At 36.5% G+C, this 25,971-nt stretch overlaps 1 protein-coding gene and 1 long non-coding RNA gene across 3 annotated transcripts in view; one reads left to right on the top strand and one right to left on the bottom strand.

The window, feature by feature from the left end:
* LOC100534965 (hyccin 2) overlaps positions 1-24,362 on the bottom strand; it is a 48,085-nt gene extending 23,723 nt beyond the window's left edge. The window contains exons 1-4 of one of the 2 annotated variants that reach the window (NM_001446876.1): positions 24,116-24,362; positions 11,308-11,390; positions 2,476-2,533; positions 2,137-2,241 (exon numbers count right to left, since the gene is read on the bottom strand). In NM_001446876.1, the coding sequence (NP_001433805.1) occupies positions 2,137-2,241; positions 2,476-2,526 (156 nt within the window). In that variant the 5' untranslated portion in view covers positions 2,527-2,533; positions 11,308-11,390; positions 24,116-24,362. Of the gene's footprint in view, positions 1-2,136; positions 2,242-2,475; positions 2,534-11,307; positions 11,391-20,611; positions 20,986-24,115 lie in introns of those variants that run through there. The other variant, NM_001446877.1, reaches the window with a different exon arrangement.
* The window catches only part of LOC137496713 (uncharacterized), a 473,958-nt gene that overhangs the window by 369,922 nt on the left and 78,065 nt on the right, over positions 1-25,971 (top strand). The gene's annotated exons all lie outside the window — the stretch shown is intronic.

Raw genomic sequence — 25,971 nt, 5'->3', positions numbered from 1 at the left:
ACAAAAACAAAACAGTGATGTGAAGTGAAACAGACAATATGGGACACAAGCACTGCCACATTAATAAATAAAAAGGACAGGCAAGCATAAGAAAGGAGCATGTTTAAGACAGATTCATTCATTCATTTTCCTTCAGCTTAGTCTCGCATTAATCACAGGTTGCCACAGGGGACTGAACCACCAACTGCTCTAGCATAGGTTTTTTCTAAGTGAATGCATATAATAGATTAACATCCTTCATTCATTCATTCATTTTCTTTTCAGCTTAGTTCCAACTGAATATTTGTTGCCGTTTTAATCGTTTAAGTTTATTCGAATGAATGTATAAGTCAGTGGATATTATTGATGCATTTATTGGGTAAAATTGCCAATTCAATGTGCTTTTAGTCATAATAGACCCAATGGTGAAACTATACTCTACTCTGTTAACATGGATGACAAAAAAACACGCTCTGCTCATGCTTGTGATGTGAAACAGGCTCAAGTCTTTGAGCACTCTCTCCGAAAACACTCGGTTGATCTCGGCTGGCATTCGCCACATGATCGCTCTCATTAGCGCCATTATTTGTAACTTTAAATGAGTTTGCAAACCTGTGTACTTTCAATTGCATCTTCCTCAAACCGTTAGCAATTACTGCGTTTAGAAAAGCCGTCATCTTATCTAGGTGAGCCTGAAAAGCGCAATTGTGTTGTGTTGCATGTGCGTCCCTCCATTGGAAATAATGAACCTTGATGAGCTTGCCTTAGTTAAAATCCCCAGTCAAAGTTAGTCCAGTGTGCATGGTTATTATCTTGGTGTACAAACTAGCACACAGTTGCCATAACTTTGTTTAGTTGCTGCAGTTTTGTTCTGTGCATAAATGCCGTGTTAAGAAGCCTTTACAATTAATTAACCGTGACGAATCCAATCATGGCGACGCAGTGGCTCAGTTGGTGTTTCTGTGTGGAGTTTGCATGTTCTCACTGCGTTCGCGTGGGTTTCCTCTGGGTGCTCCGGTTTCCCCCACAGTCCAAAGACATGCGGTACAGGTGAATTGGGTAAGCTAATCCACGCTAAATCCACCCTTCTGATGGGATCAGTTTAATCCAGGTTTTTTGGATCAAAGTGATCCGGATTGTGAAAAACCCAAACTAAAGGTTTGATCCGGATCAAAACCAAGATTGGATTACGTGATCTAATCCGATTATGTAATCCGTTTTTTCTTTTGAAAAATCCATTTTCAAGATTTGATCCAATCCCTTATCCAAAATCCTAGTGGATTACTTTTGAAAAACCGGGCCCTGGAGACTGCACAAATGATGGTGGCCTTAGGGGCTGTTCACAAATCGTGTCTTATCCACGTGCAAAAATTAAGTTATTTCCTCTCAGGTGCTACCAGTTGAAAACATCTCAAATTTTCAGTTCCGTGGTAAAATTGTCGATCATTGACCAGTTCGCGGTGATAAAGAGGTTGGAAACCACTGATTTACCCTGAGCTAAAGCTAAAAATGACCCAGAGATCGGTTGAATCTGAATGCTGGTGAGCGCACTGTGAATCACATGACAAGAACTTGAAATACACATATTTAAGTAGACTAATTACCTCCAACAAACACATAACACAAACACTGCAGTGCTTTTTTATTTTCTCCATAAATAAAACTAGTATCAGAATTGCAGCAATGTTTTGTCAGCTTGTCATAGTTTGAGAAAACAGTTGATGGTCGCCCAGATATTGATGTAGATATGGCCTCCCTCCAACCCCACCGGTAAAATTGTCAATCATTGACTGGTCTGTGGTGATAGAAAGGTTGGGGACTTCTGATTTACACTAAGCTAAATCTGAAATCTAAAGCTAGAAATCACCCAGAGATTGGCTGAATGGATTAAAGAATGGTAAGTCTCAACTGTAGCTGTTGTAAAATGAGCCTATTTCCAAAAAAAAAAAAAAGAGAGTGGAGTGTTCCTTTAAAAAGGCAAGTTATTAATCTAATATTTATATTTGACCTAATAATAACGCTGAATGCATCAATAAAACCAAGTCACAAGAATCCAAACCAATGAATAAACCATCATCTGACAGATAACCCTCTACACGTAACAAAGTTCAATAAAACATGAGTCTGTCCTGAAGCGCTTCAAACACCTCTTTATACCTCACTGCTGGGCTGCTCCTGAATAACAGCATAGAGAGCAGGAACCAGAGCTTTCTTCAGACGCAGACTGCCAGAATAGCGGTGGATCTGCTCGTCAGGTAACGCCTAAGGAGAACAAAAAAACATTGGTTGACATGACTAAGCTGCCTCAACCCGAATCGGCCTGGAATTGAATGAACTTGATGCTGAAAATATTCCTCCATTAAAATCTGACATTCCAGATGCAAATGTGGTTAATTGGACATTGAGCTCAGATCACTTGGGAAGGAAGAATTTAATTTGAGTGAGCTACAAGGGGAAAAAAAAAAAAAAAAACATTGCATATTAAATTCTGCTCACCTTGAACTCCGAGAGCCATTCCTCAACCACACTTCGCTCTGAGCTGAGCATGGTCCTCCTGACAGAGAAAACGAAAAAGAAATGCACAAGAAGAAAATGTGTATATAGCAGTGTGTCCTAACAACACACGATGCGACAAGCAGTTTGTATACCAGCCAGTTAAATACAGGAGCTATTGAAGTGCTGAATAGTCTACTGTACTCCCTACAAAATAGTATAATCAGATAATCAAAAGATCATGATGTGCACTGATCGAGTTATTGCTTTATATTTCATTTCACATTCTTCAGAGATACAAAACAATAGTTTCAGTGTGTGAAACGATTTTCTACCTCCACCCTCCTTTTCAATTGTCAATCACATTATGTTATTAATTAAATACTCCGTCATTAAAAACAATCCAATCTTATTTCGTATGTGATGAATACCATCATAAGGAATGTCATTTCCACCTACAAAAACATTATTCCATAATCAAAGTTTCTCTGTTTATAAGGTTACTGCACCAAAAACTAGATGCAAAAAACAAGAGTGCAGTATACATTCACTGGCCACTTTATTAGGCACACCTTACTAGTACCGGGTTGGACCCCTTTTGCCTTTAGAACTGCATTAATCCGTCGGGGCATAGATTCAACAAGCTATTGGAAATATTCCTCAGAGATTTAGGTGCACATTGACATTATAGCATCATGGCAGATTTGTCAGCTGCTCATCTATGATGTGAATCTCCCGTTGCCCCACATCCAAAAGATGCTCAAATGGATTGAGCTCTGGTGACTTCGGAGGCCATTTGAGTACAGTGAACTCATTGTCATGTTCAAGAAACTACTCTAAGATGATTTGTGCTTTATGACATGGCGTGTTATTCTGCTGGAAGTAGCCATCAGAAGATGGGCGCACTGTAATCATGAAGGGCTGGACAGCAACAATACTCAGGTAGGCTGTGACGTTGACACAATGCTCAATTGGTGCTAATGTGCCCCAAAAGTGTGCCAAGAAAATATCCCCCCACCATTACCCCACCACCACAAGCCTGAACCATTGATTAGCAAGGCAGGATGGACCCATGATTTCATGTTGTTGATGGCAAATTTTGACCCTACCATAAGAATGTCAAAGCAGAAATTCGAGACTCATCAGACCAGGCAACGTTTATCCAATGTTCTATAGTCCAATTTTGGTGAGCCTGTGCGAATTGCAGCCTCAGTTTCCTGTACTTGGCTGACAGGAATGGCATCCAGTGTGGTTTTCTGCTGCTGTAGCCCATCTGCCTCAAGGTTCAACATGTTCTGCAATCAGATATGCTCTTCTGCATACCTCAGTTGTATCGAGTGGTTATTTGAGTTACTGTTTTTCTATCAGCTCGAACCAGTCTGGTCATTCTCCTATGACCTCTGGCATCAACAGGGTATTTGCGCCCACATTACTGTCGCTCACTTGATTTTTTCTCTTTTTAGACCATTTTCTGTAAACCCTAGAGATGGTTGAGAGTCAAAATCCCAGTAGATCAGCAGTTTCTGTAATACTCAGACCAGCCTGTATGCCACCAACAACCATGCCACGTTCAAATTCACTTAAATCACCTTTCTTCTCTATTCTCATGCTTTGTTTAAACTGCAGCAGATCGTCTTGACCACATGTAAATGCCGCAATGCATTGAGTTGCTGATTGGCTAATTACCAAGGTTAACAAGGTGTTGGACAGGTGTACCTAATATTATGGCTGGTGAGTGTACTTCATTGATTGAACAATAATCTAATTAATACCTATTAAACTCTTTAACATGTTTGCTTTCAAACTTTGTTTGCTAGTTATTTTATTTAAAAAACCTGAGGTAAACTATCTGCTTCTGCTTTCAGTATGGCTATAAATGTCACATAAAATGGTATTGAACCCCACATTAGTAGCACTTAACACTGAATGAAACCCATAATCAGTACCTGAGGTGATCAATGCCATAGTAGTTTATGTTGTTGTTCAGCCGTAATAAATCGCAGAAATAGAAACGGTTTCTAAAACAGAAATTTTGTGCACCAAAATCTCCCTTTAACATAGAAAATACAGCTTTACTGTTGTGTCGGATTTAGTTATGACCCAGTGTATGAAAGAGTTGTATTAGCTGAATGTTATTACACCGAAATCATGGTCTAAATCACACCTGTCAGTATGTGTAGGGGTTGCATTGATTAATATTTAGCAGAGTGTGTTTTTGTGTTGACACATTAGCTAGTTCAGGTCTGTCATTAATAATTAAACGACAAAAGTTGGTTCTGGTCAAGTCTTTGTGTTAATAAGTGATTCACTGAATCAATGGTTGGTTATAAAATATGACTAAATCGTTTAAAAATTTAAGCAAGTTTTGGCTCACTCGATTCATTCAGTAACAGGTTCATTCAGAAACAAAACACTGCAGTGCAGCTCTGAAATGCAACATTTATAAAATGCAACACACTCAATATTTACTTCTTATTTGTTGAACTGTGATATAAAATCAATTGTCACATTAGCTATCATTCTCACATGCTGGTATTTGAGAAAACTGCACTGTTGATTTTGTGATTTTATTGTCATATCTTATGAATATCAAAACAAAAACAACTTTTAACTCCTTTTCATGACTTCAATTCTAGGGTGATTCTAACTGCATTCAAATGGTTTTCATTACACAGCATATTCTTTTGGGTTCTCAAGATGCGTTTTTTGGTTTGTTTTGTAGCAAAGTGATTTACTATATTACAGTAGACAATAAATATTGCACACTCCTAACTCTCAGTGTCTGACTAGAGAATATTTGCCATGCAAATGTTTTCCACATTGACCATGAATATAATTTGCATTTACTGGCATTTTCTCTGTCTAAAATACTTTAATAGAGGACACAATAGAGTAATGAGTTTAAATCAGTTAAGATCAACATAAACCACGTGATTTCTTCAAATAGTCAAGTGATATAAACGGTCTATTTTGATTTGCTTATTTTCCTGTTCACTACATAGCTCCTACTCTTTAAAGTGCCACAATTATGCTACTTGTAAGTCAAGGAGGTCTCGTTTTCTCATAATATGCATTTCAAGTCATTTAATTTCTCATTTCAAGTCTCAATAAATCATTCAACAGTACTGTTCTTCTAAACCAAACTTTTCCACAAGGCTGCTTTGCTCTGATTGGTCAGACTGCCCAGTCTGTTGAGACCGTTCTACTGCTTATGGTTCAAATTGAAAACTAAACCCCAACATCATATCGGAATTTTAATTTCGGAAACTTTCTCAATCCTCTTTGACTTTACAAATGTATGACAGAAGATACAGCAGTGAATATACTATACAATCCTAGCTCGATTTTAATGTTAAAACATCAGAGGATAATCAGCCTATTATGAGATCTTACTCATTACAGCTGTAAGATCTGAAAACAGAACTGAACCCATCTGAGCTGAACAATCTCTACGTCAACATTAACAAGTGTACTGGTCATTTCTATCAGGATTCTCAAATAGGGAACAAATGTGCCATATGGCTGCACAGTATACATTAAAATACCTTTATCATATTAATATTATTTATATCACAGAGAGGTGCAAATGAATGGCATTTCTTATGTGCCATGTGTTTTGCATGCATTGGTTGTTTATCCAAATTAGGCCAATCAGATGGGCCTTTACTATTCTTATATCCACCTCCCCAGTAGATGCTGTTATGCGACTGGCTAGATAAAGCCCAAAAGTGAACCTACAACCTCAGTGCAGACTTCAAATGAATATTAATGACAAGCGAGGAAAAAATGACAACAGCGAAAAAGAATCTGAATATCTGCCGAGGTTTTAAAGCCTAAACGATTGCCTCTACATATTTTAGCCTGAATTATTAGATTTAATTATATCAGAAAAATATCTATAACAAATTTTTTTGTATGATCGATAAATAAATAATTTTTTATGCTAATAAAGTAGTATTTATTTATAAAATAAAATATTATATATATATATATATATATATATATATATATATATATATATATATATATATATATATATATAAAAAGAAAGAAATATTACAGCAACATGCAAAAATAAAAATCGCATATTTTCCCAGTATCACCCTATAGTCCTACTGCATAATTAAATCTATTCTAAATTGAAATCTTTTAAGTGAGACGTTTAACTGAATTAAGTGTCAATTTGAGGGATTATGTTTAGACCTGTGCTAACCGCAGCTTGTTTACTCATTGGGGTGAATAGCAGAATAACCAATAAAACATCAATGGCAAATCAGATGAGTTTAGATCAGTCATGACTGAAAGTGTTAGACTGAACTCTACTCCCTTGCAAATTCTCTTATAAACAAGAAACTGTACATTAAATGCAAGACATTTAAAACAAAAAAAGCACAATTAACACGACTGATCAACAGAAAAGCAGTAATTATATATTTTTACATGAATAACTTGATAACAGCTGGCGATTTGTGGATTTAAAAACATAACCTGATTATTTTACAATGTTTCAGCAGTTTCATCAATTCCATGGACTAATTTGTCCATTTGTGATTTGCATGAGAGATCTTGAACATTTTTTTTTTTAGATTTCACAGCAATGCATCTCATATCTAGGGCCAGACAGAATCTGCAGACATTTTTTGCTTTTTCTGTGGAGAATGTTGTAAAAACGCAAAATGCTTTTGGAAATATCGTAACTAAAAATAATACCTTCCTAATTTTATTTAATGTTTACAATGCAAATAGATTTGGTAAACGAAGCAAGTATCTTATATTATATATCTACTAAATATTACTCTACTAAATGTATTATAAATAAAATCATAAAAGTATTTTCATATTAGTCAATAATATTACTGAAATTAAAATAAAAACAAACAAAAAAAATTTTAAATTTACACAAGTAAATACACTCAATAATTAAAATTTGTTGAAATCCGCAAGTTTCTACATGCGCAGATTCCATAGTGGCCAACTCATATCTCAAATATTCCCTGGGCATCAGAATGTTATTACGGCTTTCCATCCATAAACAAATCTATTCAAAGCTTGCAAAAAAAAAAAAAAGGAAAAAAAAATTGAAAATGAGAATTAGGTGATGTTAGAGCAGCTGACTGTAGTATTAGTAAGCAACTAGTTAACGGTAAACATGGCAAGCATAATGAAAATTGGTTGCTCACATGGGTGTAATGCTCTCTAAGTCAGAGTTTATTCAGCAAATGAGTTTCCATCTCCCATTATTTGCATAAATAATATCTAAAACCACCTCAAGCAAGCATCATTTTTATTGTGAATCAAAGGATTTACAATTAAAATTAAAAATTCTGTGTTTTCATCATTTGTTTTTCATGTGATCGTTTAAAATGCATTAAAAAAGGGAGATGGAAACCAAGCTATTTTTTTTTTTATCAGTTTTGCATTTTTTCTGCAAATTTTAGTAATACTGGGAGGAAAATGGTCACACAATGGAATCATTTGCTCAAAGTCTGGAGCCTGTGATGTCAATAATACAATCAACTAAAGTGTTTGAGGGTCAAAGAAGACACTGTTTGCAGGCAGTCAGTGAAGACAGTAGGCAGCCATTACGTATGGATCTACATAGATCATTTACACAAGTTAAACGAAAACTGCTGACGACTCATTTTGGTAGTTCCGAATTGATTCTATCAGTGAGGAGATAACTTTAGTTGTCCTGCAATTCATCTTTAAAACTCTGCAGAGCTTTCACATTCACACACAGAAACAGTACACACTACATGATGGTAATGTGAATAAAAAACAAATAAAAATGCTGCTTACCAAGATTACAGTTTTCCATTTTTGTTAGAAATGTTTATTAATACTTCTAAATTTGCTGTACATTTCACTTTAGTTTTAGTTATCCCTTTGTCCAATCTCAGTACACTGCTTTACTACACAGCATACTTATTTACATACAACTTTAACGCAACCCTGCAGTCTTATGAATTAATATGGACAGAATGTTTGACTAGTGTTTTGACAAAAAACTACAAAGGGTGCTTACAAAGGTTATTATAATTTTCCATTTATAAATGAATTATTTTGATACTATTTCTAGATTTGCTGTACATTTCACATTAGTTTTAGTTTATTTTTATTTATAGTTTATTTTAGTTCTTATCTTGTGAACAATTGAGTTTAGCTTTAATATATTTAGTTTCAGTTTTTGTTATTCTACAGTTTGGTGTTTGCACAGTTTAAATTAGCTTTTGTGCAAACCTCTTAGTAATACAAATAAAATAATTGCTTGCACAAACACTGACTAAAAAACCATACACAAGCAACAAATTAAAGTTAACACTGTGAAGATCACAAACAATCTTCTTCAAATAAAAGATTACATTGTAAATGTAGATAAACATGCCCACTGTTTACTTTTTTGGCAGATGTCGAAAACTTGGAACACGTTTTAGGTTTATATATATAGTTAATTTTAAAATTATTCAACCTCCTGTGAATTTCTTTTCTTTTTCAATTTTTTTTCCAATTAATGTTAAACAGTGCAAGGAATTTTCACAGTATTTCCTATATATTTTTTTCTTCATGAGAAAGTCTTATTCGTTTTATTTCAGCTAGAATAGATAAATTTTTTTTTTACAAATTTTAAACCATTTAGCTCAATATCATTAGCCCCCTTAACTATTTATTTCGATTGACTACAGAACAAACCATCATTATACAATGACCTGCCTGATCCCCCTAATTAGCCTAGTTAGGCTAGCCTATGTCTAATTAGCCTAGGTAAGGCTTTAAATTGCACTTTAAGCTGAATACTAGTGTCTTAAAACATATCTAGTAAAATATTATGTACTGTCATCATGGCAAAGATAAAATAAATCTGTTATTAGAAATGAGTTACTAAAACTATTACATTTAGAATTGTGTCGAAAATATCTTCTTTACCTAGAACTTGGGGAAAATATGCAGGGGGGCTGATAATTCAGGAAGACTAATAATTCTAACTTCAACTGTATAGCTATATGTATAATGTGCTTGATGGTTTTGTTTGTCTGTTTTTTTTTTTAAGCATCTAAAGAGGTTTCTCTAAACATGCAAATTCTTCGGAAAGAGGGTTTTATTTATTGTTTTCTAATTAATATTTTACTTCAGTTAGCTTTTCAGGGACTGTTGTTAGTTTTAGTTTTTCCATTCATTGTCAATTTTACATTTTAATTTAGTTAATGAAATATTTTCGACAAACAGTTTTAGTCTCAAATTTAATTTGCTAAAATAACCTTGATGCTTAGTGGGGCTGCACAATATATCGTTTCAACATCGATATCGCAACGTGATCATTCACAATAGTCACATTGCAGGATATGCAATGTTGAGTTTGTGTTATATTTCATCATTTGCATGTGTGTTTTTGATGTCTGTGCTTGTATAATGATTTCAAAAACATTTAGGTATAATAAATTGTACCATTTGTGACTTTAACTACTCCTAATTGTAATGATTTATTTTTATTTTAATGATTCAGTTCCTGTACTTGAATACTGTTGGACTCTGAAATGATTGTGTTTATAGAATATTATGCATGAAACAACACATGCAAATGCAAAAAAACACAACAAATACCACAGATCACAACAAAAAAATGTGTTTGAGGACCCCAAAAAGTTTATAGATTGTTTTTTTTTTTAGATTTTACAGATATGCGAATAGTAAACATTAATTCATCAGTCTCTGACTAAACACATGCATGAAGACACTCATAACACATGCAATTACAGAAACGCACTGCAAATAGCACAGACCACAACGAAAATGTGTTGAAGTTTATAGATTGTTTATCAGATTTATTTATTTATTTTACTTTAAACCGAAAAAAAATTAAAAGATAATCGGGCCTGACTCAGCATGAATGCTGTTTTTTCAGCAGGTTCCCGCTCAGCAGAACATAGAAACATACAGACACACTTAACTTATCATCCATCAACACATGAGAACAAAACAAACAATCACCAGGCATACAACATGAAGAGAAACAGGCTACTATCTCAGTGGCTACAGAGATAGTTGACCATCAGATGATGAGCATGGGATTTTTAAAAAAAGTCTCAGTGTTGGTAAAGTTTTCCGATGTTGTGGGATTTCATTCCAAGCTTTTGTGAATAAATAAAAGAAAGATCTCCGTCCATAACAGTTTTTAAAAGCCGGTAACGGCAAACACCTATTTATTGCACATCTGGTGAAACGATCAGTCCTTGTATTAGGTAATGGTACCAAAGCACAAAAGGCTGCTGATGTAGCACTATTTGAAGTTTGATAGTAGAGTTTAATCCCTGTGTTCATAATGTCATTTTGAAATGATAAAACATTAGAAAGTGATAGAGCAAAGCAGAGACGTGTCTGTTTTAAATCTTATAGTCCCTATTGTACAGTAGCTATTAGCTTTAAGATATCATTTGTTGCGAGTGACCAAACAGGCAATGAGGATAAGTTTTTGAAACAAAAAGAGACAAATTTCTCCTAATTTTCCCATAAACAAATAGTTTTTGCTGAATTTTATGGAGATGAAAATAGTAAACTATTCATCAATCGCTGACTTTTATTCTAGCCGAACTAAAACAAATAAGACTTTCTCCAGAAGAAAAAATATTATCAGACATACTGAGAAAATTTCCTTGCTCTGCTAAACATTATTTGGGGAATATAAAAAAAAGGAAAAAAAATTAAAAGGGGGCTAATAATTGTGACTTAAACGGTATATAGTAAAATACAATAAATTCAAAATAATTGCAATGTTAGAATTTTCCAATATCATGCTGCCCCAATGCTTAAACCTCTTTTTTTGCATTTATATCGACTCACCTGACTCAAACCCAGCTCACAAATGCAGACAAGCAGAGGTGTGGCTAAGACTCTCCATGTCTCTTGATCTCTGGTCAAACAGCCTGAAGATAAAAAAAGAAACACACAAAGCTTATGCACCTGCCCGACACACAGAGCATCACAGTAACCGAACTGACTGTAGGTTCATATTCCAAACTGAGTGTTTGAAGATAACACAAACACACCCAGGTGTTTCCCCACTCAGCCCGAACACCGGACGTCTGTGTTTGTGTGCAGCTCTTAAAATGGCAGGCTTTGCATATAGAGATCGCTCTGCTCTGATTAAACAACACTGCTGCGCTCGGGGTTTGAGAGTGAATCTGAGGTGAACAGATGCTTTACACGCTAAACAAAATCTGCCAACATCTCAAATCCCACTTGTGCTGTCGAGACATGACCAGAGATAGCCTAGAGCAGTGGTTCTCAAAGTGGGGGTCGGGACCCCTCGAGGGGTCGCGGGACAATAAAGGGGGGGGGGGGGGGGGGGGGTCGCCTGGTGATTTTAAAAATCTATTTATTATTATTAAATCATACAAGAATGACCATATTTTATCCATAACCTACTGAAGAGAAAAATATAGTTGTTTATAATTACTATAGTAGCTTATAGTTACTAGTTCTATTGGATTGCAACCCCAGTGGTAGTTACATTATATTAAAGACACAGCAATAGCATCAGATGCAGCAGATTAATTTTATAACACCAGGTTAAAGTTTCTGGCCCATTTACAGCACTGACATTAAACGAAGAATATCCATGGGTGTATTGGTGTGTGTGTGACATTGCATGCAAGGTTTCGGTATTCATAACCAGGATATTGGGGGTCATGAGTCACTGGCATCGTCATATTAGGGGTCGCAGGCTGAAAAGTTTGAGAACCTCTGGCCTAGAGGATGCAGCGCTAACTGCACTTTCAGCCTGTGTTATGCACTGTTTTCACTTCATTTACAGCTTTGCATCTAACGAACAACAAACAAATATAAATGTATCGGTTACGTCTTTAAGAACGTAGTGTAAGTGAGACTTGGTTAAGTGTAACAAATGCTGCTAGCTGGTGGTTTGGGGAATGCATTTTAGCATAATAAAGAGAAAGCTCAACTTAGAAACTTGTTTTAACCTGTTTGAGTTTCCGTTGAACAGAAAATAAGATACTTTAAAGAATGTTTAAAAAAAACAAACAAACATAGACTTCCATAGTATTTTTGTTTCTACTTTGGATGTAATAGCTGTTTTTTTCCACAACCTTCTTCAGAATATCTTGTTTTGTGTTCAACAGAAAAAAACAAAATCACATCAGAACCACTTGAGTGCAAGTAAACGGTCAGGAAATTTTCATTTTTTGGCTGAACTATCCTTTTAATTTACGTCCCAGAGATGGGTTGCGGCTGAAAGGGCATCCGCTTCGTAAAAACTTGCTGGATAAGTTGGCGGTTCATTCCGCTGTGGCGAGCCTGGATTAAGAAAGGGACTAAGCCAACAAGAAAATGAATAAATGAATGAATAAATTAATGAATGAATATATATATATATATATATATATATATATATATATATATATATATATATATATATATATTTATATATATTTATATATCTATTTGCAGTATTGCAGTTTTGCAGCATTGATCAGTATGTAGCTATATAATATTTCACCATCAATAAATCTGTTTGTACCATTATAAAAGTATTGTTTAATTTCATATGTCCTTAATTAATACATATTTTTGATGTCTAAATAAATGGTGATATATTATATTTTTTATTATATATTTAATCTTCTATTTTTATCTTTATTTTAAATGGGGTATATGCACACAGACATTTAATTTCAGTCAGCCAGCTTCAGGGCTTTCAGTGAATTCTCATCCCATACAAAAATCGCTGCGTTTAAGATCTGATTTCTTTAAAAAAAAAAAAAAAAAAAAAAAACAGCGATCTTCACTTCCTGGCTGAGATACGATATAAAGTGGGTATTAGACCAAAAAAGAAGCACTGCATTAAATTATATTTTTCCACAACAATTCTTTAAAATATCGAAATTAATTTTACCCCAGTATTTTCTTTTTTTTTATACATATATTTTGTTTCATTTAATATTTTTTATAATCTATTTAAAGGGGTGGTCCAGAATGTAATTTTAAGCCTTAGTTGTGTTTATAAGATGCAAAGCAATGTGTGCTCATGTTTCACTTAAAGGAAAGCACGTTATTTTTTCATACATCTCACTTTGATTATACACAGCTACTCAGCTAACATGAAAACTACTGTCAAATTTCCTAGTTCCTCTGAAAGGCCCACCCTTAAGTGACTCTGATTGGTCCTCAATATAATGTGCTGCTATGTGCGGATCGGCTCCACGTCACGCCCAAAAAACCACACGCTTTTCTGCTGTGTAAACAATCAGTGAACATCCTGCCTGCTCAAAAAAAAATCTGACAAGTGTCTGTAACGAGTGAAAATGGGGTGCGGCTCCTTTAAGAGCGTTTGCCATTGTGCGTGCGTCTATGTGTATGTGTGTGTGTGTGTGAGTGAATGTGTGAACTTTCTGTAAAAAGCGCATGTGCATGAGAGTTTTTTTTTTCTCTTTTTTCCTGATGCTCGGATTAAGTTATTTTCTGTAATATATCGTGACAGAAGAATAAAAGCACAAGATGTGGGATGCTACCTGTGTGAGCCTTAATTTATTTTTCTAATGCTACCACGAGTCAGGTGAGCTATCCTGTATTTTTTTTTAACTCTGCGTTACACGACGCCTTTCACATTTATCCGGAATATGCAGGTGTAAGTAATATGAATCATCCATATATCTTTTGCGACTTCATTATCTGAGATGTGAAACGCATAAAAAAAAGCTGCCTGAAGACAATCAATGCAGTCGCACGCACGCACACACATAAGAGACACGAATGTGCTGGTGAAGTTTGTGTGTTTACAGCAGTTTGACTGATAAATATGAATTTGTTGCTAAATCGTTTGCGGTGGCAAAGAGCATTTCCCATTGTTTACATCGTTACTACAGCATACCGTTAACGCTAGACACTGTACATGTCATGATCAATTTTAACAAATAAAAACACTTACAGGTTTTAGTTCACAGCTTCTGCTTTGAGGAGATTTTAACCGAATTCAGCACTGAACTGTTAGAGATTCTTGAGCTGTTTTGTCAAATCATGCTTGCTATGTATTTTATAATTCTCTGGATCATAATTAATATTGAGCTGTAAGCGCTTCTGTCTTTGTGTCGTGTCCTTTGGAAGCCCAAATACAGAAACAGACGAAGCTTTGTGAAAACAGCAGTGTTTGGACGCATTTTTAGCTTCATCTCTGCTATAACGTTACGTAGGCTTTGCTAAGCTAACTCTGTAAAAACCAAGGTCTCCCTTTGCATTGAACTTAGAAGTTTTTACATTCAGAGATGTTGTTTATGTTCACACAGCTAAACTACACATCAACTAAAGTTTAAAATATGATATCATTGTGGACCACCTCTTTACAGTGGCGTAGCGCAAAATGCGGAGGCCCCCCTGCAGGGATCACAGATGGGGCCCCCAGTTTTCAAGGGGGTCGGGGGGGTTTGGGGGCGGCAGAGCCAGAGATATACACATATACACATATCTATGATCGGGAGTTTTCCTGGATGTTAGTATTTTTATTTTTATTTCAATTATGAAAATTATAATTTTACATCACTTTTCTACATTGATGGATCAGTGACCGCATGGGCATTCCTGACAAAAAGCTTGTGTTTGTGTGTACAGAAATGTACTATCCACCCTCCCTGTTAAATTTGATCTAATCATGTCCTGAAACACACCTCCTCTCCTGCTTTCACTTCTCATACTGATGGAGGGAGCGATTTGTTTGTGAATGAATCTCCATTATCAACGACTCCTTCACTAGCCGACAATAATACAAGTTTCTGGCACCGCAGCATCTCGTTGTCATATTTCTTTTTCATTGTTTGCTGATTTTATTCAACAAAACTAGCATAAGCCGAGTATTTAGTGCGAATTGGAGCTACTTTGACTTATAGTGAATGCAGCAAGTGGCTGTATTAGTATCAATAACGCTACCTGTTTAGCACAAATTTCAGAACATACAAAAACGTAAAAAACTTAATCCTACCTATGGAATGTTCTGCCTTTGTGCTTTGTTTTCTTTGTTTGCTCGTTACTACACTCGTAGACAGCGCTACAGTCCCGCATCTTCACGTAATTGTCTAGTGCGACTGAATGACATTTGTCCTGGGAGCACTGTCCCAATGTGGCGGCGCTAATGACGCATGCTCAGGGTCCCTATACAATATCTAGTGTATATATCTATGTCACAAATTGAGGTGCGGGGAAAGGAGGCGGAGTGGAGCGACAATGCGGGGAATCCTTCACAAACTGAGGAGCGATCACAAACCGAAAGCGGCGAGAGCGTCAAAGTAGCCAGAAGTCATTCATTTTTAACGAGAACCGGCGGCGAGAAACAGCGGCGCGTCTTCATTGGCTATGACGCGGTTCGGCGGCAAGCAATCAGAATGAAGTAGTCCACCGCTTGAGAGGTGTTCGGAGAACACAGACCTGTGAACTTAGGTTCCGTCCACAGTTGTTCCCAAGAGTTTGATTATTGCGGTTCCTGGATTTTCAATTTTTGAATATCGCGACGACGTGGGGCCCCCTAATCACGCGGGGCCCCCCCGCGGTGCGTGCCCTGCGGGCCCGTCCGCTACGCCACTGCCTCTTTAACAAAAACAGTACAATACCAATAAAAAGAAAAAACATAAGCTAATGCTAATGAATAAATTTGACATTTAGCCAGTTGGTTTGATGTAAATGTACAATCAAGGGCGGACTGGGACAAAAATTCAGCCCTGGCACTGTAGCCACATCAGTCCACATTACCACACCGACAGCCCCACCCACTGACATGCACAATCACTATTTATTTTGGTGTAGAGATGGTGAAATAATATGACATTCTTGAATCTTGCCAGATTTTGATTACGTCCGGGTAACCTCGGATTGGGTCGGCCCATATTGAAATTAGGAGGCCGTCGCCGATTGGGCCAAATGCTTAACATTTATTATTATCTTTTTTATTTTTTATTTTTTTTATTTATCCTCATCATAATATTACATCTAGCAAGAGATAAAAGCTGCCTGCACGTAAAAACAATAAAAAAAAAAAAAAAAAACTGACTGGCCCACATTTAAAAATTGGTCTGGGCCTTCTGGCATTTGCCAGAATTGCCAGATGGCCAGTCCGCCCCTGTGTACAATGAAATTGTAATGAATGATTACAATGTAGTACAATGAAATTACTTAAGGTTACTTTGACCCTAAAGAGAGTTCACCCAAAACTGAAAATTCCATCATCATTTACTCAGCCTTCACTTGTTTCAAACCTGTTCAGCTTTTTCATTTGAACACAAAAGTTTTTTTTTTTTTTTAAAGAAAGCTGGAAACCAATGACTGCAGTGTTAATGGTCATAAGTTAAGCTATCTTCAAAATGTAAAGTTTTATGAACTAATTTCGAGAGGAGCACATGATATGATAGATCACAGCTGTTCCCCCATCTGTAATCAGCGGGAAACCATTCAGACTGATTCAAGCCTAAAATAAATAGACCAATTTCAAACTACTGCTTTATCTTTATTTTGGAAGAATCCTCCGTCCACCCAATCTCCTCCTTTTCCTCCCTTACCATGGGGAGCACTACAGACCTGCCTGATCTTGGATCCCCTTACATGCTAATTGACCAGGCGGGAGCCCTGGGCTCAACTATCTCAGGCCCCATTTACACTAATACGTTTTAGTTTTAAAATGCATAACCTTTGTTATGGTTAAGCTTTCTGTCCACACTCCCCCAGAGTTTTCGAGCATGGAAAATAGAGCCTTTTGAAAACACTAAAGAGGCAGTTTTCATTTGAAAATGCAGCTGCTCAGTGTCAGTGTCAGGGAAACATCTGAAAACGGAGGCATGGCTGCCGACATTCAATATCTGAATGGAGCTTTTTCTTAATAGTAAGTGCACAAACAGTCTTCCAGTCTTGCATCCTTTCCTCGTAAGTTCAGACTTCACAAGATTGATATAGAAAACAAACTCCCGAGGACACGTCGGGTGACTCTTCAAAAGGAACTGTATAACGTCATTCCCATCACCTTGCAGACTACATTGTTTCTCAACATCTGAACAATAAAATGAAAACATGATATAAGGAACTGCCTATTTCCATTTTGATATTAAAAAACTTAGATGACTTAAATGACTAAATGTAGACACCAAAAATGTTAAGGCATCGTGTAGCTAGATATTTATATGACTTTCATTTTCAACATAACTGCCTCCAATCATTTTCAATGAAAAATACGAAACATAGCATGTCTCTTTTCCTGAATATCAGTTTTAATAAACAATAGTGGCCATTATATAAGTATAACTGCAGCGGATGCCAGAGTGCATGTGTGGTCACATGATGTACGTTTTCAGACGGAGATCTTTTCAGAAATGCTAGGTGAAACGTCAGTGTGAATGTGGATCATTTTCATTTTAAAATGCCATTTTGAATCTAATATGTATTTTGGCCCATTTCCACTGACCTGTTACAGTACGATACAGGTCGGTACGGGTCACCTTTATCAGGCATGCGTTTCCACCACCAAGGGTTCCCTTTTGGTGGGCGTGGTGTACAACAGAAAGCTTTAGTCGATGTCATTCTCGCTCGAATAAATGTCTACAGTAAAGCTGTATGGGTCGTTCACATATCATATAAGAAGCACTTATCACAAAACAGATGCTTTATACACACAAATACTTTTGTATAAATGTTCATTACTAACTTTTCTATGAACCTAATTTAATTATAACTGCAGATCAATGACAGTGTTAAATAGCCTACTGTAAGGTCTGCATTTATATAAAATAAATATATAAATCCAACATATATAAACACATACAGACCCTTACAGTCTCCGATATGATATCAATTACAGAAAAGCTACACACATCATACATTTAGTCCTTATTTAGGTGCAAAAAAAAAAAACATGCAACATAGCCCACACTCAGTGCAAACCTCTCATCTGTGTCTGTAATCTTTACCAGAACATGTAAGCTCTGATAGGCAAGGCAAACTTTATTTATAGAGCACAATTTTATCACAATTAAGAAAGTAATTCTGTCATTGCAAGTTCATAATAGTCTAAAGGCGATGATAAACAATTTGCTCCTGTGTTTTGTTGGGCTTCTCTTTAGGTTGTTCGTGCTTCACTCTCACATTTGTCCTATTCTTTCTGTAAGGTTCAGATGACAGACACACTTCAATAACCATGCGCACGTTATTATCATCAGCTCAAGACGTTCGTTACATCAAATATAGACGCAATTGCGAGCTCCCTGAAGAAAGGGAAAACCGTTTACACTTTTAGACGGCCTCATAAAACAACAACAGGACACGGCCGATTTTGTTCTTCTTGGCTTTGTGTCTGTACATCGAGATAATGACAAGGTTTGTTTGAGCTTGGGTCACCCATGGCTCGTTATTATATGCATAAAGTATTGCCGTGTAATGTCTCAGTTGTGCATTTAAAAACATGGCCTTTCTTTTGTTTTCATTATGGCTAGCTCCACACGAGCTTGTGATGCATCTCTGTAACCAATCAGTGTTTAGCTGCGTTTGTAGCTCCACCTTTTTGTACCCCTTCTCGTGTTTGGTACCCTTTCAAAAGGGTGCCGAAAAAGTGATAGAGTTCAGTAAGGTATGCCTTTTGACTGTGGAAACGGCCATAAAAGCATACCAAACCGTACCACTCAGTGAAACGGGCTATTGCTCTAAATAGGGCTTCAGAGTTTAGGGTTCTTTCCTGGGACAGTATGCCAAACATGCAAATAGTAAGGGTGTCACGATCCTTCAAATCTTTGATTCGGTTCGATTCGATTTTCGATTATGAATAATTAATTAATTTAATTAATTATTTGTAGCCTACCGTTTAAACTACCTGACCTGTATGGTCTTTGTTTTACCCATAAACAAATCATACAGTAAATGAATAAAGGCAAGATACACACATAATTACCACCTGTCAACCCCTTTTTCTACAGGACTTGTGTATAGGCAGTGATCTGTGTCGTTATAATGGCGTCGGTAAAAAAAGGTGCACAACCAACAGGAACCAGTCAATAGTATCTGAGGTGTTCGCTAATATAACTAAGTACAAATGAGTGAACGATTAAAGCAGTCTACTGATCCTGACTTCCTGGACCTGCTGTCTCGAGCGCATGGCTGTGTGTGCGTCTGTGTGGTCACGTGATGTGCGTTTTCAGCAGTAGTGAAGAAGGAGGGCAGCTCAGAAATGCTACACGCCACTGTGGATGTCAAATCGTTGTCGTTCTAAAATGTCATTTAAAAACAGACATATTAGTGAAAACACGGCCTGAGTGTGTACTTTTCGTGAGCGGATTTGCAACGTGGGCGGTGCGAAGGATCGCGATGGTGGTGTTGTCTATTGGACGAACCCTAATACGTACATAGCAGAGCTTGCAAATCGGTGTGTTTTTTTTGTTGACAACACGAACGTCATCAACATAACTCACTGGAAATTCAAAATGCTTCCACACCGGCGACTTCATTGAAAGAGGAGAGGGTTTAAGCTCTGTCGACGGGTCTCCTGCGTCTGCACAAGCACTTCAACAAGCGTGCTTTTTTCCCGCTTGGCAAGCCAAGCTGACGTGACATGGGGGTGTAGCAGCATCCACGATTCTATTTTTTGATTCGATAATCGAAATGGAGCATAAATTTCGATCATTTCGATTTAAAATCGAAATCAGCACACCCTTAGCAAATAGTGTCAAACAATATCCAAGTGAGAACTCTTTAATTACTCAAATGTTTGACACCACTTAAAGGTGAGCGAAATGTAATTGTTGCGTGAACTATCCCTTTAAAAAAAACTTTTTTTCCCCCAAATTAATCTTTCACTAGAGCAACATGATGAACAAAAATCAATATTCAACAGTAGTAATTGTACATAAACATACTTTCCTCCCAAACATGAACTTTTCACCAAAAAAACTCGATGTTCCAGCCAGAATCCTTGACCAACGTTCAGTCAACTCCCCATTTAGTTCCTCCTAAGTCAAACATGAGTTTATCCTGAGGGTCTACATTACCACTTTGACTCAACCAAGACTTTAAAAAAGTAAATATCTGAAAAATGCAACGTGGCTGCAACAAACCATCACTCAATACTCCCGCCGTGAGATTGTGTTGGAAACTCCCATCCAGAAAGCCTTACCTCAATCTGCTTGACCAAAACATTCCTCTGCTACACGGACGGTTAGCACGCCTGCTCTCCAACTCTTTGTCAACGGCTAAGAAGCTTACAAGATTCAGTGCCAGATAATTAAGTGTATACAGTCCCCCGAAGAGGAACGCCAAAAATAGCCATTGTGAAAAGAGCTTAGCGGGGAGAGACTGGAAGAGGGAAAATGAGAGGTGATTTCACTCAGCGGAGATCAAAGTAGTAAGCGTTGGTTTTACTATGATCAGCCGGTCGACTGCAACAGAAAGGTCATTGTTAAACAGCTTGCGCAACACACACTCGACTGAAAAAAATGCACTCCAGGCTGTCAGACACACACGCGCGACGTTTACCTGCACCGATAACGTGGATCGACACGTCTCACGCACTGTTTCCATAGCGAGGACAAACATTGGCGCGAACATATGCACACAAACATACGCACTCCTACATATGCGTGCGTTCAAACACACAGCAGCATTATTTTGGTTCTGATGCATCTCATCACTCTCAATCCTGTCAAATTAGCCAGATGGTGTCTAATCTCGCCCGGGCAAATCTCTGAATGCAAGTCCTTGGCAAAGGGTCATCACCCAACAGCTCCTCTGAGATAAAAAACAACTCCCCCAGTCCAGGGCATGCAGAGATGGTTTGATTAAAGAATTATTCTAGGGTTACATCAGTGGCAAATCAAGCTCTGGTGATTGCTGCCATCCTTCCTGTGCCATTTGACTGTGGTTTTCAGGGAACGCCGGCTTCCTGTTTTCACTGCATCTGTGTTTTTGGGAAGGGGGTGAGGGATGAGAGTGTGCACTTCACACTGCAGGTTTGTAGTTGTGCCTTCATTGGCATCCAGTTACTTTGTGTATATGCAGGATGAAATTGGTGTTATGCCAGATGGAGGAACAGAGCCAGTGTGTGATGTAAAGAATGCATGTTGGAAAATGATTTCGAAACCTGCCCAAGGCCATAATATTGTGGCGTGCTTCTTTAAAAGGCTCAAATCTATCAAACAGCATATCTAGCATTCAGAGTTGATCTGCATTCCAGTAGACATTGCGTTTTTGTTTTGTTTTTGCGAGCCAAATGACAGATTCTATTACGCTTAATATATTGAAATTGTTGTATGAGTAATGTTGCTTTTTGTACAAAAAAAAACCCACACACAGACAATAATTAAATAACCCTTTGACTGCCGCTCTAACAAACGGTTGACCATGTTTTTACTGTTATAAATAATGATTGTTAAAGTAATTTAAAGAATGACTGTTTAAAATAATTGTTGATTTACAAAAACAATCAAACAAACATAATCATGTTGCACTAAATGAGAATAAATGATAATCTGAAACATTTTAAGGCATACTTCAGAAAATAAAGGTGATTAAGCATTTAAAAAGGTTTTATTTTTAATTATTATTTTTAATTAATTGGTCTTAATTATTATATTTTCATATTTTTCATAGTATATGTATTCATTCCAGTACTACCGACATATTAACTATTTGGAAGAGGCCGATATTTTAGAAATTGTAGGACGTGTTGAAAAGTTGACCATTGAGTGTGTTAAGTAGCGACATTAGGATTTAAGCAAACTTTTTTTCTTGGTGGGGCAGTTAAAGGGATAAATGAGAATAATCCTTTAAAAATGGAAGGCATGGCTGTGACTCAAAACTGAATATATGACATCATTTTAACTTTTGTATTTATTTATTTATTTATTTATATAGTAAAAATGGCTGTGACACAACAAGACTGAACATATTACAGAGTCTTTAACTATTATTTATGCATTTAGTTATATAATATAAATACAGTCCTTAAAGTCAATGTATGGGTATATGTGTGCAATAAGTCTTTAGATTTATGACTGTCAGACATATTTTAAAGTTTGTTTGTTTTTTTTTAAGTAATTTATAAAATAATTAGAGTGATGGATTAGTGTGTGTGTGTGTGTGTAATGTGGGGTAGGCATGGGACGATAACTGGTTTCAAGATTTATTGTGGTTTTGGAAAGTCAAGGTTTAAAAAAAAAACGCTAAAATGTTTTGTTATACCATTCCTAAGGTACATGTAAGATTTTTTTAATATGCTGTAAATAAATCTGTACTTTTGAAACTAATAAAAGGAGCAGAAGACATGAATTATTTGAATTCTTTAGCCTGAGATGCTTACTGTTCCAAAATATTATACAGGTTTCCTAAAATTATATATATATATATATATATATATATATATATATATATATATATATATATATATATATATAGTGTTAAATAGGAGGAAAATTGTCATTGTTTTTAACTCGGACATTTAAAAAGAACTTCTTTTAGAGCATTTATCACAATACCATGATATTTTTATCTAAGGTTATCATACCATCAGAAACTTGTACCGGCCCATGCCTATCTGAGATCAAACATTGTTTTTACAGTGTTAAAGGAAAATATATGGCCCTTTTTAATTGTGTTAAATGTGCACAAGTATGTGTATTAGTCTTGTACAGTAAGTGATAATCAGACAATTAAATCATTAACTGTATATTATGTGTCATATAATTATTCAGGTTTGCCGGGTTCTAGTGTAATGTAAATATTAAAATATTTTGTACTTTTTACTAAATATGTATTGAATGTATTAGAATTTTTATTAATTAATACTAATTTAATTAGTTTTTTTACTATAATTATTTACACAATATATATATACATAAAATATTAATTATTATAATATGTTTTTACTTTATATAAATTACACAATTTCTATAAAAATATTTAATACTTTCTGTATTGTAATATAGTTATTTACACTATATATATACATAAATCTCAAAATGGGCATGAGCAAAACAATTCAATGAAAATATATATGTATTCGTTTTAAACTTAATAGTCAGCACAAATACACATCATTTTAGAAGGCAAGAAAGCTCAGCCAGTCATGTTTGTTTATCATTGCGTTGTATGTTATAAATTAATGGTCCAAAACCCTTTTCATTTGTTTACAGTAATAATATTTTTCTTAACAACAATAAAATTTAAAATGAATAGCAAAATAGAGGCGTTAGCACACAACATAAAAGGTTAACAAGCTTATTAACCATTTAACATCACTTCAAGAAAGCCTACATTAAAACCATGATACATAGGGATAGATAGATAGATAGATAGATAGATAGATAGATAGATAGATAGATAGATAGATAGATAGATAGATAGATAGATAGATAGATAGATAGATACGAGATAAAAGTCATATATTTGGTCAATGGAACATAATTCAAGTCTGAACGGCTTGTACAAACCATCACTGCAAAATACAGAGCACGTTGTAGTCAACTTTTAAACGACCACAATAATTAGATTTAATAAGCACTCGGCCTAATTACAACACAAGCAGCGTCGTCCTCGTGCCCTGAGTGATTCCGATGTATTTAAATAGCCTCATTAATGCTAACACACACAGGTTGCATGAATGGTGTGGTTCTGAATTACATACCAGTAGGATCTGGACTCCTCCGGATGCTGCAGATGATCACTAGAGTCCTTGAGCAAAGCTGCAATGCGCCTTAAAGGACAGAGCCGACAGCACGACCACCTCCGAGATCAAGCTCAACATTACTTCCACAATCCCCCCGGACCGCTACTATTAATATCGAGGAATCGATGGGTTAAAAAAAGGCCTTGCGTCTGCCAAACCGAACGGATCACTGCCGTGTTGACATCATCGTGTATCTCCTCTCTCTGGCTCTCTTCCTGCCAACTTGCAGCTATTTACCTGACCAATTGAGTCGCTCTGATCGAGCCCTCGCCGCGGCTGGCCAATGGGAGCGCAGTACGGTGAGCGGTGACCTCAGCGGTGAATATCGAGCTGCGCTGCTATTGGTGCGTCGCGTCGTGGGCTCGATCAGAGCGACTCAATTGGTCAGGTGAGTAGGTGACCCGAGCTTGAGATGTCACGCGCCGTCGATGAAAAAAGTCAAACCTGTTTGAAAAAGGCACTCAGGAATGAGCACTGACAGATTAAACTTCGAGTTCCCATCAAAACATGGTACTGGGTGTAAATTCCACTGCACTGCTTCAAAGTGCATTAAAAAGAGGCCAGAAATGTTCAGTCACTGGACCTTGGTGAAATATTGTGGATCTCAGAGTTTACTCTCAAATTACACCATTTAACATAGGATAATCCCAGGGTTACAAATTTTGACAGATGAAAATTTCATTATCGATTTTTGGTTAAAAGAGATGAAAAAATGTTTGAAGATTTTGGGAAAAAAGTTATTTTCAGTTTTTAAGATTTGTCACTTGTTTATAATAATTAATATATAATTGTTTATAATTAAACATTTACTCAATCACTTTCAGCGTATTACCTTCTTTGTTAGGGCAGGAGTCACCATGGAAAAAAAGTCTGGAAAAGTCAAGAGGGAACCAACCTGTGAACATCCAGTGCTGGGAAACATCTTGACAATCACACACATACTCTCTGTGGTCAGTTTACTATATGCAGTTCACCTATAGACAATTTCAATGTGGTCATATCATTAGCCCATAGACATCTCCTGCTTCAACCTATCAAGCTATTTCATAACTCTAACAAAAGGCAATTCAATCATAACTTAATGTTAAAACAGCTATCATGTCTATCATATGTGGCTCTTTTTGGATTCTCGGAAGCTATAGAAATGAAAAATGTAAAACAGAAAATGCGTTAAGACCTTCCTTTTTGTTTACATCCCCAAAATGGTCTATAACATATGGGAAAGTGGGAGAAACCAAAGCACAGGGAGACACACGAGCCACTGTCCCACCCATCATGCCACCCTGTTAAATTTGGATAATTTATTCTGAAAAAACGACTATAGGTTAGTTACATCAAATGACTTTCGATTGGCTTAGTCCACTTTACTTTAAATAATTATTGATCTCGGGTCACCACAGAGGAATAAACCATCAATTTATCCAGCATATCATTTACACACGGATTCCCTTCCTGCAACCTATCACTGGTAAACACCCATACACTCTCATTCACACTCATACACTCAAACAATTTAGCATACCCAATTCACCTATAGTGCATCTTTAGACTTGTGGGGGAAACCGGAGCACCCAGACGAAACCCATGCCAGCACGAGGAGAACATGTACACTCCACACAGAAATGCCAACTGACCCATCCGGGGCTCGAAAAAGCAACCTTCTTGCTGCGAGGCGACAGTGCCACTGCGCCTCACTTGCTGCGAGGCGACAGTGACAGTGCTGCGAGGCCACTGTGCCACTGCCCGACCCCTTGTATAAACTTATTTAAAAATGTCAAACTTAAACATTTATCCACATTCTTCTATGACTGAAG

This window comes from Danio rerio, chromosome 11, assembly GCF_052040795.2.
Source record: "Danio rerio strain M-AB ecotype USA chromosome 11, GRCz13ab, whole genome shotgun sequence".
NCBI classification, from domain to species: domain Eukaryota; kingdom Metazoa; phylum Chordata; class Actinopteri; order Cypriniformes; family Danionidae; genus Danio; species Danio rerio.
The sequence above is the reverse complement of the archived record's forward strand: the minus strand, read 5'-3'. Positions and strand labels throughout refer to the sequence as shown.